A 17,058-nucleotide genomic window follows, 5' to 3' on the forward strand; every position below is an offset into this window, starting at 1 on the left:
TTATTTAAAGCAATTGCATCTGGAGACATGCATACATTTTAATTTCACTTTTTTCTTTTTTCCCCACTTATCAGAAGGAAGGATTTTACCGAGTGATGACAGTGTAGGAAACTTCATCAGAACAATAAAACACTTCCACATGCTAATCTGGAAGGTTATTGAATATGGTATGTAACTAACGAGCCACAAAAAAGAAAAATTTGACTCTATCACAAGCTGGCCAAGTCACTGACATGGCCAAGAGAGAACAGGATTTTCTTGGAGTTTGCTGCCAAATCAGAACCTGAAGAGACAAGCCGTCTTAGGGCCTGACATGTTTGCTGTTCTGTCTTATGCGTGAGAGAAAGGGGCAACCCAGCAGATGCCTTCACCAGCATTATATTAGCAAGAATAAATTATACACCCTTATATAAAAGCATACATATCTGCTTTGCATGCATCTCTAAACTCAGCTGGTGGGGCAGGGTTTCTCACTCTCAGAAATAAAGGATACATCAATCCATCCTGCCCTCTGGATTATCACAGCTCTAAGTTCTAAGTAATAGGTAGGATCATTAAAAATAAACTGGACTTTTTAAGATCTTCTTCTGATTGACTGCCTCCTGACTAAGGTGATGGCTGACTTTACAAACATCAGTCCTTGGCACTGCAGTGATGGAAGGATTGATGAAAGACCTCTACAGAAGAATGAAAGGGTTCTTAAGGGATAACTAGAGACATAAATTTGTACTTCATCAGGATCATCCACATTTACACTTGCCTTTCCATCACTTTTAATTTTTATATTGTGCCAGCGGCGATCTGCAACATTGACTTTTTTGGAAAGCTGGAGGAAAAGCTCACCAGAGCTATGGCTGACAGTCAGTGTTGGAACACCACCAGACAGCTCTGCAGAGAAAAGATTGTTATTGGATAAACACCCACGTTCCCATAGCCAGCTGAGCTCAAAGTTACATTTTAGTTTGACGAGTTCTTCAGCCAGTGGAGGGAATTCAGTTTTAAAAAATCCAACTTCCAGTACAGCGTTAGGACTCAAACTGCTGGGCATGGTGGCAAATTCATAGAATAACAGAACATTCTGAGTTGGAGCAGATCCACAGGGATCACTGAGTCCAGCTCCCAGCTCCACAGAGGACCACCCCAAATCCAAACCCAGTGTCTCAGATCTGCCCAAACGCTCCCTGGACTCTGGCACTGGGGCTGTGCCTGCTGCCCCAGGCAGCCCGTTCCGTGCCCACCACCCTCTGGTGCAGAACCTGTCCCTGACCCCCACTCAGCCTCTCTTCATACGTTTTTCCCTTTTGACCATTCACCATCTTCATGCCCACCCTTTGTACAATCTCTAATAATTTTATGTCCTGCATACTGCTCTTTACTGCATTCTCCTTATTCTCCAAAAGTAACTTACTGAATCTTAAACAAGCAAAAAAACCCAAAATGATTAACTGCTGGTAATTCATGTTCACATAAAACAAAAAAGAAGAAATAATGATGAAGGTGCTAACCCAAAGCAATGAAATCTTCCAGCTGTCCAGGCTGCCCTCGTGCTACTGGTCCCTGGTACAACAGGAGGCCATCCGCGACTTCAGTGATGAACTCTAAGGAGATGCGACTCTCAAAGCAAGGCTTAAGAGGAGGGAACCAGGCATAGCCATGGCCCTTAAAGCTGTGTTTTGTTTGCTGGCAGTCTGGTCCGTGAAAATTAGCAGAGCATCTGCATCTATTAGAAATAAGAAAAAAATCTGCCATCTAAGCAGAACTCTCCAACGGCTCATCCCGTTGTAGAACTGAACCTAGGAGCTTCTGTTGCCTCGGCCACAGCAAGTTTAACAAGCACTAGCAAAGCTTTCTTTATAAAAGGAGCCCCACTTACTTGTTTGTACAAATGCTATTAGCTTTAGTTCTAGCAAGAATAATTCTGTGAATTTGTTATATAGAAAGCACATGAAAAACTTTGATCTCTTCAGTCAGAGAAGGGGAAGGGGAGGAAAAGGGAGAAATTCAGTCTGCAGTTACAAAAACTGCAAGGAAAACCAAAGGGGTGACAGAAATGGGAAAGATATCAGGCAGGGAGAACAGCTGGACTCCTATTTCCTGGTTTCCCATAGCTGACTAGTACCTCATGAGAGCAGATTGACATGGCTGGGATGCAGCAGAAGTCCACTCATAAAACTACTGAAAATGCAACAGAAACAAAGTAGCCTCAGAATTGAGCAGATAATAGGTAGCAAGGGGCTACCAAAGATAACAGTATTTCTAGGCAGCAAAATCTCCCTGCTTAATTACATCTGAGCAGCACCGTTAGCTTGAGATCTGCACTGTGACCAAGGCTTCTGCATCTTAATAGTCTGAGTACTATCTGCCCTATCAAGGCTCTTCAGGAGATACTGGCTAGTTGTTTCTGCCTTATTATGCTGGGATTTTTCAGCTTCATACTATTTTGTCGATGAGATGTCATTTTTGGAGGAAAAAAGGAGGCAAGGAACATGAGGAAGAGGTTATTAAGTAATGTAAGTGACATGATTAAAGTGTCCAATGACACTGAGGTGGGGTGCACGAAACAAGGACATCTTGCAGGACGACATTAAAGGAACCACGACTGCTTGCAAAATTCCCAAGGTTTCCTGGAGACTACAACAATCCTAAGTACCTACTTGAAAACAGAAATCTGTTTGCTGTGTGAAGTACAACAGAATTCTGTTCTGTCACAGTGAGGAGACATGCAATCCCCCAAAGCTGCCTGTCCTCCTCCTTACAGACCGATGCAGAAGCACTCTGCTTGCACCCCAAACAAAGCTCTAACCAACCTGTAGCCTAAATCAGTATCCACACACGTGCCGCCATTCAGACACGGGTTTGTCTGGTAAGAGGAACAAGAGAGATGAGGACTCTCCCGAGCTGCACAGCTACACAGGGCACTTCTCAGGACTGTCACAGACACCAGTGAAATGCTTCCAGCTGTGGTTATCGTTGGCACATGACTGTGCTCATACTTGCTGATGCATCCGCTGCTATGAGTGCAGTTTGCGGTCACACATTCATCAATGCCAATCTGGGTGATATTTATATCCAAGATGTTTTCCAGCTGCGGAGAACAATTAGTTATATTCATCTAGCTTTTCCACAAGAGGAAGTTGACAAATGACAGCCATGAAAAGCGCGAGTCTTATTTATTCTCAAAACTGCTTGCTGTGCCATTTCCTTCCAACATCTACCACAGTCTCTGCAGCCAAAGGCAGCTCAGCCTGGTATGTGTTAAGGCGAAAGCCTCGATGCAAGTCAATTGTAATGTGAGTAAGCATTTAGTAGACAAAAGTCTTGCCACAGTCTTCATAAGTCGAGTAAGTTTTATTCACTTTTATTTCTGATGGATTATTTACATAGAATCTGAGATGTACTTCTAATTTGGACTTGTGTCTTAATACTGGGAAGGGTGAACTAGCCTTGGCAAACCTTTTCTGGCAACGAGTTACTATTGCAGCACTGATTACACATTTCCAACAGAGAGTCATTTAGATTTTAGCAAGACTACTTTTTCTTTTTTGGAATGTGCACAAACTTCATTACATTTTCAATGCATATGTCCAACTTATTTCTCCACTGGACAATGGTTATTTTACTGCTTTGCTCTCTTTACTTAGAAAGCTGGAACTGTTTGTTGAGTGAGCACAGGTTTGTGAGCTTCAGCTACTGAACATTTCTGTATAACAGAAAATAAACTGAAACATTAAGGCACCATGTAGAAAGGTAGCAGCCAGACAACATCCTTTTTACAGGGTTTTACAGTCTTTTCAATAGGAAAAACATGTTCACAATCCCAAAAGTTAGATCACCGTGACTCAATATGAGGCTTTTAAAACTTTCCTATTTGAAACTTTTAATATAAATGTTACAGGACAATTTGACTTTGTCAATTAAAATCATCCATTTTTCTCACACATTATTCCCTCAGTCCTCCTAAATAGGCACATCCACTAGGCAGTGGACATTATTTGAACAGATACAATAAGAAGATGCTGCGGTTTCTTATCTTTTATATGTACTTACCCATGCTCTGGAAGCTGCTACATTGCCATTAAGTTTTTCTGTTTTATAATAGGGGGGGCCATAAACTGCAAACCAAACATCAACCCCTCGTGTTTGACTTGACTTTAGCACACTGAAAATGTGAACATTTTCAAGTTGGACTGATATGATTTCTGAGAGCAGCTTCTTCAACTGGTTGTATTTACTCTCTTCTTCAGGGGATTGGGATATGAACTCCTCTGGGGTGATATCTGTAACAGAATTTAAACAAAAACATACCTCATAACTGCTATAGCAATAAAAGAGGAGACCACTGCAGAGCAAATATTAAGGCTGTAGAACATGAATTAGCTGTAAATTCATGACTGTTTTCACTTTTAGGCTCTGAAATTTTTCATGCTGGCTTCTGCTCAAAACTTGTGTTCTGAAGCTTTTTGAATCTTATTTGTTTCTTTCTTTTTTATTCTTTTAAATCAGAAACATAGTTAAGAATATTTTACTTTTCCACAAAGATTGAAACAATTTCCTGAATTTCAGGCAGGCAGTTGTTCAAACAAGGATTTTTTTTCTGAAACATAAATTGGTATTTTGTTGAAAAGTTGGTGTAGAAAACTTGTATCTTTGTTTTCTGCATCTGACAAGCATTTCTGGCTGATTTTTCTCCAGACATTTTCCTTACATACATAAGGACATGTCAGAAGACCATGCAAATGTAGATGCGTTTTCAAACCCTCACCCACCAAGCTACTAACTCCTATCATGTTAAAGAGAATTAAAATTCTAAGTAACGTGGCAGTAACACTGAAGAAGTAGATTTCAGCATTGTGATCCTAATGAACTTCATCACCTTACTTACCTTTGATTTGTAAAGAACCAGCATTATGGAGGGCATCATCTTTGATTTCCTTCACTATAACCTTTACAGTTGAGACAACATCTGGCCAAACACCGTCGATGACTCTAACCTTTATGTTGTATGTTCCTGGTGGGGTTCCTTCTTTAATAGTTAGCAAACCTGAGTTATCATTAAGGATAAAGTACCTGCAATAAAAGTTAAGCCAAGGAACAAGCTATGAGGAGTTAAAAAGCTAAGAAGTAATTATTATCACTGACGGTTCTTCTGATGCACTTTATTTTGGGAAAGCTACTGAAGATGGCAGATGTGTTCCCTCGTGAAGGAACAAGGCAGAACCTCCTACTGACCTTCTAGGAGTACATTGAGAAGGTTTCTTCCTCCTTCTGTGCCATAGAAAACTGAGTAGGAAGATTGTGGCTATTGTAGCCATACCTTTGGGAACAGCGTGAATTGCCAATTTAGGTACACTCATTCCAAAGGACACAACCCACCCCAGCGGCATGTGTACATCCCAACTCTGCTCACAACTTTGGTGTGAACACATCCTACACATATAAGCTCTTATAAACAGTGGTGACACTGCAACACTAAACTCCAGGAGTCAGGAGAAGAGAGGCTGGAAGGCAGTGGGTAGTTTTTCTGTAGTGGTTCACTGATACTGGTTATGGATATGGCTAAGAACGGGGATTTTGGAACAGTGTCCTATTAGATAAGGCACCCCAGCAGGCAACAGGAAATGGATCCTTTGCCACGCAGCATTATTTACTGTCATCTCACAATCAGAAGGGATTCTGGAGAGCAATCTTACCAACAACCTGCTTTTGCACACTTGTTTTCAAATAAAGACAGTTTAAATACATTCTGTGTTTTGTACGTGGGTAAGTTTTTCCATACATTTCACACAACTTCCACTTTTCGGTCTAAATACCTTGATGCTTTTCCTTCAAATTGGTAAATTTTACGATCCCAATCATCCTCATCAGGAGCAAGGACTTGACCCAAGACAGTCGTGGGCAGGATACCTAAAACAACATAGCACATAACTGGCATAGTGAGAACAATCACATCTTCACAAACAGATTGGCCACTCAAGGATTACTGGTTTGCCTTAAACCTTAAGCCCTTACAGAAATAGTTATGCTGATTCCTTGAAGATGTGCACCAGCATGTAAATACCACGTGCTGTAATGCTAACTGGGTGTTTGCTACATGGCTGTATGGATTCAGTTCAATCAGGGGCTGCATGAAAAAAAAATCAGGAAGGAAAAAACTAGCCATCTCTGAATAAAGATGCAAGAGAAATCCAGAAACAATGCCAGGACAATTCTTTCCACTATTTTGGCTGTAGTCCCCAACCAGTTTGAAGAGTGGTTTAGACAGGGATTGGGGTTTGGCAGAAAAAACAACCAAAATACTGACTGAATTGCAAAGGGCAAGAAAAACCCCAAACAAACAATAGCAATTTGGAAGAAATTGCAGCAAGACTGAGAGGATGTCTAAAATACAGTAGCCAGGCTTATTTGGTGTAGGTGGTAAGACTTTGGGGTGAGAGGGAAAGTGGTATGTATTGTGCTGATCCTAAATCCTCTACGAAAAACTCACAAATAAATGGTTTGGAGTTTGCTTTTGTTTAAAATCAATAGCCATTTCTGAAGGAGAGATCCACAAATATTTCAATTCATATATCTATTAAGTAAAGAATCAAGGATACATAAAGAGCAAAGAATGCGGGATTTCACCTTGTGAAAGGAAATAGCACAAACACTGACATCTGAAGGGCTGCAAGCAGCAGCAACAGAACAATAGAAAACTGTACCTCTTCTGAAGCTGTGACAATATTCATTTGGTATTTTGCAGAAGACAGTATGTGGGATGCCCCGGTCTTTGATTGCTATATTATACAAATGTAACACACAGCACAACAGTAACTATCTGAGTCTGTTTCAGCTAAACATTTAAAATAGCCAAAGATCTTTAGACTTGTTTCTTCCTCCCAGAAGTCAGCAGTACAGATCAGTTTTACTTTTAAAGGGGCAGCTAACAGAAAATGCAGGCTTAATGAAAAGATCTGGTACTTGGCTTTGAAGCAGAGACTCTCTGTTTTTGACAGAAAAAAAAAAACAAACCAGGCTTGGTTTCAACTTTACAATAAGCTGACTTGAGAGTGGGCATAGAACAGGCAGAACATTTCAGTACAAACAGAAGATCAAATAGAGCATCTATACAGAAGTAGTTTCTACTGCGCCCACAATTCATACCCTATTTAATGTGCTATTGCACCATATGTCATACAGCAGAGAAGAGGAATGAAGGACTGACCTGAGCCTACATGGATGCAAGCAACCTAGTATCTTTTTACTTTAACTTGTGGTTTAACTTGTTGATGGGCACATTATGTAGGACACTGGATCACAGGAGAACTGCTATCTAATTGCCAAAGCAAAGCAGGAAAGGAGGTCTCTCTCACAATGCTGCACTCAACATCTGCAGAAAATTGCCCCCTAATAGCAATTGTCAGCTTTTCTTTTTTTTCTCTGACATGTTAACTGTGCTGTAAAACTGCACCTGGAAACAAGCAGACATTACTCAAGTATGATAAAACCATACATCGAAGAGCAGCCAGCTATCCTCTTAAATCAAGGCTATCTCAGCGTCTTTCACAAAGCAAGAGGCCCATAGACCTGTGCACTGCCCACCTACCATTCTTTATGTGGGCAAACCTCAGTGGCACCTCTGCTAAGATCTTAACTTATGTGGAACACACCAAAGTCCTCTGAAGAATCTCACAGCTGCTCCTTTAATACTGTAATACTTGGATGCAAGCATCAGGGAAGGACTTACCATCATAGCTGTAGATGAGACATTCCATGTAGCCAGCAGAATGTGGGTGATCATTTTGGTCCCCAATATTCACAGTTAATGTGTTGGTGGAGCTCATGGCTGGAATCCCACTGTCTGTGATCAGAATGGGCAGGTGGAATACCTTGTGCACTTCCCTGTCAAAGGTACGCAGTGCAGTGAGCAAGGCACTGCCATTATGGAAATCCTGCAAGTGGAAGTTACCAAGACTGTCGAAATTGCTGAGTAAATGAAAGGAGAAAGGTGCTCCGTTAGCAGCAGTGTCACGATCCTTTGCGTACAGCAAAGTAGAGGTCTCATTCATTTGGACAGACTGTGGAGAAGCTGTGTTCTCCCAGACCACTGGGTTATAATGGGCCTCAAACTCTGGCCCATTGTCATTTACATCCTGCAGAGTCACTAGAACTGTGGCACTGCAAGCCAGAGGGGGCTGCCCCATATCAGTGGCAATAACAATGAGCTGGTACTGTGTCACTGTCTCGTGATCCAGCACTCCTGCAACTATCACCCAGCCATCACTAGCCACAGAAAACTGGCCACCTGGGTCAGACTTGTTTAGCAGATGGAAAGAGAACCTTCCATTCAGGCCAGAATCCAAGTCAACAGCAGAAACTTGAACAACTTTGGTGCCTAGAGGCACATCTTCTGCCAGAGATACCACTTCATAGAACTGGGGGTAGAAGACAGGAGCATGGTCGTTGGCATCCTCCACGTAGATGACACAATGAGCAACGCTGAAGAAATCCATGTCCTCTGCTTTCACGGTCAAATTAAACACCCTCTCATGAGGCTTCTCAAAATCAATCTGCTTTCGTAGATGGATAAACCCACAGTTGTTGACTTTATCTGTCTCTATGGAGAACTTATGGTCATTGTCGCCATCAAGGATGCTGAATGTCACCATGGCATTTTCTCCCTCATCTCTGTCCACAGCAGACACTACCGCAACCTCAGTGTTAATGCTTGCATTCTCAGAGACAAACGCTGTGTAGATCCTTTGTAGGAAGACTGGAGCATGATCGTTTACATCAGTCACCAGAATAGTGGCAGTGCCTGTCCCAGCGAGTCCTCCTCCGTCTCTGGCCTCAACCACTAATAGGTACCTGTCTTCCTTCTCCCGATCCAGGGACCTAAGCATGGTATAGATGGTGCCACTAACAGGGTTAATTGAAAACAAGTTCAGGTTAATTTCATTTTGGACATTCTGAATGATTTGGTATGTTAGCACAGCATTCGTGCTGGCCCTTGGGTCATCAAGGTCCACTGCTGTCATCTCCATGACGGACGTGTCTGCTGGGGAATCCTCAGGGACATAACCCATGAAACAACCATCTGACACACACAGAAAAAGGGGTGCATTGTCATTCGTGTCCCTCACTTCTATGATCACATCTGCAAAGCCAGTCAGTCCCTCTCCGCTCTCATCTGTTGCAAGAACAAGAAATTGCCACGTTGATCGTTTCTCACGGTCCAATCTTTTGTTTGCACTGATCTCACCCGTGTTCTCATCGATGCTGAATTCACTCCCAGCTCCCTGTCCATGCAGGGAGTAGCTAATAGAATTCTGATCTGCCTCTTGGTCGGGGTCTGTTGCAGACACCTAGAACAAATCACAGCAGGGAAACATTTATGCAAAAGAAACAGTAAAACACTCTTCTTTTATTGATAACAGTTAGGATTATGCAGGCTAACAAAATAGCATGCATTTTAATAACAAACATCTCTTGGCTTGAGTCATCCAGGTCAAGTATTTTCAATAAACATTGAAGCCTGGAGAAACAAAAAGATCATGTTTAGACTAATATATTCTACTCCACATTTTATTTTGGAAAGAGGAAATAACTGCGGAAAGAAGAAAGTGGGAATAATAATAGATCTGTAGAACATATGTTTCTTATGAAACTATTCAGAGCTGTAACACTTAGAGAAATAGGGACTTTCTCTCAGAGCGAACAGAAGACTGTGAAGGCAGGGTGGCCGCACATCCAAGCTGATTACCAGCATAGAGAACTCCAGCTCCTGATCTGCAACCAGGGATAGTTTGGAAAACTGCTGGTTGGGCCAGAAAGGCAATCCCCTTGCCAGGGCATGGTCTAACAATAAAACAGTGAAGATGACCGAGTCCCACAGTCAAAGAACATTCCATGTAAATGTTTATTTTGTAGCACGTGTAGCTAAAGAGTCTGTGAACTTAAATGTATGAGGTATGTGTGTCTCTGCAAACTTAAATGCGTGAGCTCAAATAAACATTCCTTTGCTTTGTAAGGATTATTGTTCAACATTTGTGATGGTCAAGGGAGAAAGTTCACACAGATTCAACCAGGCTCTCTTTATTCTCTTGTTCACAGAAAGTTGATAGCTAAATTCCAGTTACCAAGGCTTACTCACTTGAAACTGTCTCCTTCTATTTGTGTGAATGGATGGGACTGAACCATCCCGAGCTCAATCCTGGAAGAAAAAGTCAGGTTTTGTTCAGCTTCATGCAAACTCTTTTACCTTTAGAACAAGTACAGGCAGATCTGTGAGCTCCTCCAGGACACTGCCGTGGTATTCATTCTGAGTGAAGACTGGTGCTTCATCATTCTTATTGACAACATTGATGATGATAAGAGTGTGATTTTCCCATTTTCCATCAGATGCTACGAGCTGGAGCTCATAATGTTGTTCTTCTTCATAATCCAGAGACTGAACGATGAAGACAGTACCAGCCTCAGGTTCCACATCAAAAACACCTTTTGTGTTTCCTGATGTGATCTGATACCTGAGTTTGGCATTTGCACCTACAAGAGAAAGCAAATGACCATGGCCCGTACGCTCCCTCTTCAGTTCAGTCCTACAGAGTGGACATGTACCTGACTCAAACCTTATTCACTCAAATCAGAAAAGGCTGTTACAGAGTGTGCAGGAAACACAATCACAAACAGAACGATCCATGTATGTAATCTGAAAGGTATGTGTATGGGAGATTTGGGGTCAGATCTGTATTTTTAGCCACAGATACGATTTGCAGTCACAGACAAGTCCCTGTTTATTGATAACAGAAGAATTGTGTGCCTCTAATTTATTGTTCACTCACTTAAAATAAAAAGGTAAAACACAATTAAAATATTAGAAGCTGTTTTTGCTTAGGGTTTCCTTAACCTTCTACTTCAAGTGCCAATATTCCTTAACTTTTTTGGTTTCTTTTTTTACCACTGGATGGTGCTAAAATATAATGGCATTGCTCTATTTTGAGAACGAATTCATCTGAGAACATTCGACCTGTAAATTTGACCACTAGGGAAACAACCTTATGGACAACACTTAGGAATACCAAGAGGACTTAAAGAGAAAGACACGCAGGGCAAGACCACTCACCCTCATCTCGATCATCTGCTGTTGCTGTCACAACAGGACTTCCAACATCCCTGTCTTCATCTACGCTGACCTCATACACCGGCTGAGGAAATGCTGGGGCATTGTCATTCACGTCACTAACAAAAATCCTTACATAGGCTGTGTCTAAGGAGATGTAAGATGAACAAGCACACTAGAAAGGCAGAGGTGAAACACCTTATTCCAGACAGCTCACATACCTCCCTAGTCTAGTAAAGCTAAGGAACCCAATTTCTGATCTCTTTACCCAACATAGAATTTGTTACTAGTTTTACCTGTGTTGGGCTGCCCATGGACACCAGGTCTGGCAGATTTTGAAGAGTCCTGAGATTGAACTTCAATCAAATAAGAGGCTCTTTTCTCTCTGTCAAAAGATGCTTGGGTGGAAATAATTCCTGTCTCAGGTTCAATGGTGAAGAACTGGTAGTCCTCACTAGCATCTTTCATTATAAAGTAGCGAACCTAAAAGGAAAACAGTCAAGGCAGGTTACATTTTCCACTTCCATTTTCATGTCATGACCTCTCTCTCCCTCACTAGCTTTCTGTGTCTCTCTGCAAGATGGCAATGCTCTATGGGAAAAAGCTCTCAGCTGGACAGAATTTGAGAAGACTTTTCTCTATTTCAAAATAAAAAAAAAAATCCAATACAATTCTCAGAACAACTGCAGCAATCATGTCAAAGTCCATCTAGCACAGTATCTCCCCTCCAACATTGGCTGGTAGGAGTCAATTAAAAAATATTGTAAGTAACAGAAAGTACAGAGCAACACTTTTCCTGGTGCCTCCCAGACTTCAGGCAACCCACACTGCTTCTGGTATCAAATAAGCAGAGCTAATCAATAGTTTGGGTTCAGTCCCAAGAGATTTGTAGGATTTTTAGAAAAGGCTCAGGAAAATGCACAGAAAATGTGTGTTTCCATCATAACACTGCTTTTTTTTTTTTTTTTTTCTTCAAGAGTCAGGTCTCTGCAACAATAATAGTTAAATGAAAAGCTATTTAAACTAAAGAGCCAAGAGATTGGAATCGTGTCATGGGAGCAATCCTGAGAATCACACAGCAGTGCTTTGCCATGGTTGCTAGTTCAGGATGACCTGATATGACAAAGGATCTCAAGATCCTGAACAGCATCTTCTCTGCCTGCACCCCACATTATGCACATCAGACCCAGACACATGCTAGACAAATGTGCTGTAAAAAGCACTTATAGTTCATTACTCTTGACATCTGCTGCCTGTGCACTCTCACTAATTACAATATCAAAACTTGCCTACTGGGAGGAAAAAAATTGGATGCAAGGTCAAACCTGTCCATGAAGACCTGAATCCAAGTCTGTTGCTAAAACCTGAACCACCGATGTGCCAACATCAGCTCCTTCTGGCACAGACACCTCATAGTTGGAAGACACAAAGAATGGAACATTATCGTTGACATCTGCAAAAGATGATGGATTCAGATAATGTTTGAAGTCTTCTGGAACATCTTTATTTATTCAAATTTTTTCCGCACAACTAATAATTTTGTTTGGAGAAAAACTGGACTTAGGTTTATGTGGTTTTGTAAGAGCAGAGCCTTACAGAGAGATTTTTCTATATGGCATGTTAGGTCAAATCTTTGAAAATTGATCCTGTTGTAAGGACATTTCCATTTAAATTGTTTTTACCACAGTGTTAAATAAAAAAATATGAATGTAATGAAAAAGTTAAACATCTTATATGAAGCAAAAAGCTAACCTGCTGGTAACTTTTTCTACAGAGAAGAATATTTCCAGTGATAATTTGGGAATCTTTATAAGATTTCTCCCTCTATCAAAAGGAATTCTTTGTGCTTACATTTATACAAACAAGCATTAGCAGTGGGTAAACATTCACACACCATTATTGCATTACTACATTTCCACATCTTCTAGTTGTACTTACAACATGTCTCAGGCTTTTTTATGACTGTTCAATTTCCTTTGATAGGACAGAAATGCACAAATTGTTCTTAGGCAGTTTGTAATATCATGTACTTCACCTTAACTCATGGTATTAGAGCAAAAATAAGGAGAATAGTGTTCTGAATGAGCTGTTCAAACAGCAGCAATGCTTACCTGTTACATTAACATAAACAATGGTAAAGGAAGCTAGAGGAGTCATCGCCACGTTCTGTGCCCGGACTACCAGGCTGAAGAACTTGGTTGTCTCAAAGTCAAGTGGTTCAGCAACAAGAAGAGAAGCAGATCCATCAGCTCTATTTGGCCTCAGGTAGAAACGAATTGGCATGTTTGTCTCTGGAACTTGACCCTCTTCCAGGTTATACGTAACCCTGGGATCACCAAGAGGGGACATGGCCTTGATGGTCTGAAGGAGAAAAGAGCCACCATGTGCATTGGCACAGGGTTGGAAGTGTTCAGCGTTCAGTTTGATGGGGAGAACAGTGCATGCACGCACGACTAGGACAACTGACAAGAGAAACAGTTAAGGTGTATTCTGAAGATCTGAATTTCATTTCACAACATTTAGGCTTGTTGCAGGTCTTCAATCAAAAACAAACGTACCTGCTTGTATAGTTTAGCCTAGAGAAGAAAAGGCTCTGAGGAAACCTCATAGCAGCCTTGCAGTACCTAAAGTAAAGCTGGGGAAGGATTATTTGTCAGGGAAATGTAGTTCTAGAACAAGGGGTAATGGTTTTAAATTAAGAGAAGGTAGATTTAGATTAGATATTAGGAAAAAATTCTTTGCTATTAGGATGTTAAGGCAGTGATGTAGCTTGCCCAGAGAAGCTGTGGATGCCCCAACCCTAGAAATGTTTGAGACCAGGTTAGGTGGGGGTTGGGGCAGCCTAGTCTAATGGGAAGTGACCCTGATCACAGCAGAGGGTTGAAACTAGATGGACTTTAAGGTCCCTTCCAACCCAAACCATTCTATGATTCTATGTTTCTGACATGGATGCAGAGGGAGCACAACAAAGGAAGACAAAATGAAAACAAGAGGGAGGTAAGCAATCGTATTCATAACATACCACTATCTTGGTGTCACGGATGGTGTTTTCAGGGATTGTTACCCAGTATCTGCTCTGCTCCCAGCAGGGTGGCTGGCTGAGCGCGTTGGTGATGCTTACGGTCAGCTCCATGGCGCTGCTCCTGTTGCCCCCATCCGTTGCTACAACATAGTGACTAATGCGTGTTGTCTACGAAATGAAGAAGATGAAGGATATTTGCAAAGTATTTTGTGCAAATCAAGACCCTCTGTGATGGGTCTGGGGGTTGCTCCATTCCAGCAAGCTGTCATTACCTGGGAGATCCGGTGGTTCACATACACCCAGCCTGTGCTGGGATTGATCTGGAAGTACTGAACCTGATGCGCTAACATGGAATACGTGATGGCAGCATTCACACCTTGGTCACTGTCATGAGCTGTGACACGAAGGAAACTCGTCCCTATGGGAGTGTCTTCACTGAGGAAATCTTTGAGAAGAGAAAGGTACTGTCAGCAGGTTTGTTCTGCTAGCCTCTGTCAGGACAGTTCTGGGGACTGTCACTCTTACAGCTCCCAGATGCTTCTGTCCCTCTGCGCCTGGCATCATGAAGGTCTCTGTGTTTCGAATCGGTGCTGAATGTGAGCAGTAGCACCTCCAAGGGGAGGCAGGGGGCGATGGCAGAGCAGGAAGCGTCGGGTCTCGCTCCTTGCTCCCAGCAAACTGACTGCAGCAGAGGCAGCGCCTTTGTGCCAATGGTTTGAGGCAGACCAGACCTTCTCTGAATCTGCTTTTGTAACTGTCATCCGAAAACATGACAGTGAAAAGGTGCACAGTTGCATAGAGTAATTTTGTTTTGTTTTCCTGATTCCTAGCAGGGATCCCAAAAAAGTTATGAGAAATAGTTCACAGTTAGGCATTTTCGAGCTGGGAAAATCAGTACCACTCAGTATTCATAAAACAGTGAGCTCATATTTTCTGCTTTTTCTCCCTCAATATCTGCATTTTGTGGCAGCAGGGCAGTAAAATTATAAACCACCACCACTCCATGAACACAAAGTTGAGCTTTAATTAGCTTCTCTTATCCCCCAGGATGTTTAGTTGGCCTAGGATTCATGTCCCCAGTGTGTCAGTACAGCCAGAACTACTCTTAGAAGAGATTTACTGACATTAAAGTAGATTAATGAAAATGGAATTTATTACAAAGAAACACTGTAAAATATCCTTTCTTTGTGTTTAGGTTTATACTTTTATAGTCAAATCCTGTTAAATCACATTGTAAAAAAAGCATTGTGTTACTTGGAAGGGTCTTTCTTTCTCATTTCACGTACTTCTACTTGCTGCTGGCATAACTAGCAATTACTATGCCATCCATACTGCACAGAGTTAAGCATTTATTTAATGCCTTCATTTCATGCAGATTTATAAGATACGTGGCTTAAACGAGGGATTTGACTAATATGCTAGTGCACAGAAATAAAGAACCAGCAACTTCCAAGAAGAACAGAAACCTATGACTAATGGCATTTGATCCTGTTGGAAAGGAAGCTATTTTTAATTCTGTGACGTACGAACATTGATTACTTAGCTGTTGACACTGGAAAAGTGCTACACATAGAGTGACCTCGTTGTCTGCAGTTTCCCCATCCCAAAGGACTGCCTAGATGATCACTGCGGCCCTTTCCAACCCAGGCCACTGTATGATTCTAAGATTCAATAGACATATACTTAGATTATTTCTCAGCAGGTCACTTTTTCATGATAAAATCCTGCCATAAAGCATTCAACTTTTTGACTCCTACAAAAGATTCTGGCCTCTCTGATGCTAGAGACAACATACTTACAAGCCAGGATCAGGGCTCACAGCCACCTGCAGACTACAAGCCAAGGATTCCAGGTTGTTTGACAAGAGATATATCTAATATCACTCCAAACCATTTGAACAGGGGCACACTATCAAGGAGACAAAGATGATGACTGCTCTTCTAGCCAGGGTTGGTGAATTCTCAGCTACAGTATCATGTATTGTTTTAAGATACTGAACAAAACATCAGTGTGCAGAAAGATGGGGCAAGGGAAAGACAGAAAATAGAGAGATCAGATTTGCATAGTTTGTAGGTCTGAAGGCAGTCAGTGTTTTTAAGAGTATTGCACTGAATAAAACACTTAGAACAGTGATCAGTTCTGCCTACTTGCACTGGCAATGAGATGAGCAGTAACTGACTCAGCTGGCAGCAAAGAAAGACCTGAAAACTTGTCATCGGTATTAGGAACTATCGAACAGGTTCATGTTATAGCACTGGGACAAGGTGGTTAACCAATCACTCACATTGGTAGCGACTGTTCTCAAACTTGGGATCGTTGTCATTGACGTCAGCGATCAAAACAGTGATCTGACAGATGCCGATCAGCGGCTCCTGTGCTTGGTCCGTCGCGGTGACAGATAGGGTGTGCTCCCTCTGTTCCTCACGGTCAAAGCTCTGCGTGGTGGTGATGACCCCTGAGGACACAGACACCTCCTGTCTGCGTGCCACAGCCTCAGGACTGAGCCTGCAGAAAGGGCCCCCACTGCTCCTCTACAGGAGAGAGCTACAACTGCTCACAGCACAACCCACACCAACCCTGCAAGGCACAGCCCCAGCAGGATCAACCACACGTTCTGTCTCTCCTCCTTTACTTGTTGGACACCAGCAGCAGACAGCAGGTTTCTCTCCTGCTGCACCCTAAGGGGCTTCAGTCTGAGCTCCTGGCTATCCCATTGCCCAGTCTCCTCATCAAGACGTCCCATAGGGATGTTCCAGCAATAGTCCGGGTAACTGAATATTTCAAAGTTAGCTCGTGATTGCTCTGGAATCTTAAGTGATATTAAGGTCATCTCGAAAGTGGAAACCTTGCTGAACAGATTACAACGACATAGAATCATGCTGTCGGTCAGTAAGTGGAACAACTTTCTCCCAGTCCACAGCTTTTCCTCTCTGTTGACCAA

At 42.0% G+C, this 17,058-nt stretch overlaps 1 protein-coding gene across 1 annotated transcript in view; it reads right to left on the reverse strand.

Annotated features, from left to right (window-relative positions):
* Nucleotides 1–17,058, reverse strand: part of LOC122154992 (neural-cadherin-like) — a 41,939-nt gene that overhangs the window by 7,606 nt on the left and 17,275 nt on the right. Inside the window, exons 10-24 of the mRNA XM_042808648.1 lie at nucleotides 16,402–16,572; nucleotides 14,390–14,562; nucleotides 14,118–14,285; nucleotides 13,207–13,456; nucleotides 12,421–12,548; nucleotides 11,392–11,578; nucleotides 11,099–11,242; nucleotides 10,238–10,521; nucleotides 7,724–9,341; nucleotides 5,811–5,904; nucleotides 4,883–5,067; nucleotides 4,048–4,277; nucleotides 2,808–3,085; nucleotides 1,506–1,720; nucleotides 761–888 (exon numbers count right to left, since the gene is read on the reverse strand). Of these exons, the coding sequence (XP_042664582.1) occupies nucleotides 761–888; nucleotides 1,506–1,720; nucleotides 2,808–3,085; nucleotides 4,048–4,277; nucleotides 4,883–5,067; nucleotides 5,811–5,904; nucleotides 7,724–9,341; nucleotides 10,238–10,521; nucleotides 11,099–11,242; nucleotides 11,392–11,578; nucleotides 12,421–12,548; nucleotides 13,207–13,456; nucleotides 14,118–14,285; nucleotides 14,390–14,562; nucleotides 16,402–16,572 (4,253 nt within the window). The remainder of the gene's footprint in view (nucleotides 1–760; nucleotides 889–1,505; nucleotides 1,721–2,807; nucleotides 3,086–4,047; nucleotides 4,278–4,882; nucleotides 5,068–5,810; nucleotides 5,905–7,723; nucleotides 9,342–10,237; nucleotides 10,522–11,098; nucleotides 11,243–11,391; nucleotides 11,579–12,420; nucleotides 12,549–13,206; nucleotides 13,457–14,117; nucleotides 14,286–14,389; nucleotides 14,563–16,401; nucleotides 16,573–17,058) is intronic.

This window comes from Centrocercus urophasianus, unplaced genomic scaffold (assembly GCF_019232065.1).
Source record: "Centrocercus urophasianus isolate 14NV4802_14NV808 unplaced genomic scaffold, USGS_Curo_1.0 seq_11, whole genome shotgun sequence".
In the NCBI taxonomy this organism is placed as follows: Eukaryota; Metazoa; Chordata; class Aves; order Galliformes; family Phasianidae; genus Centrocercus; species Centrocercus urophasianus.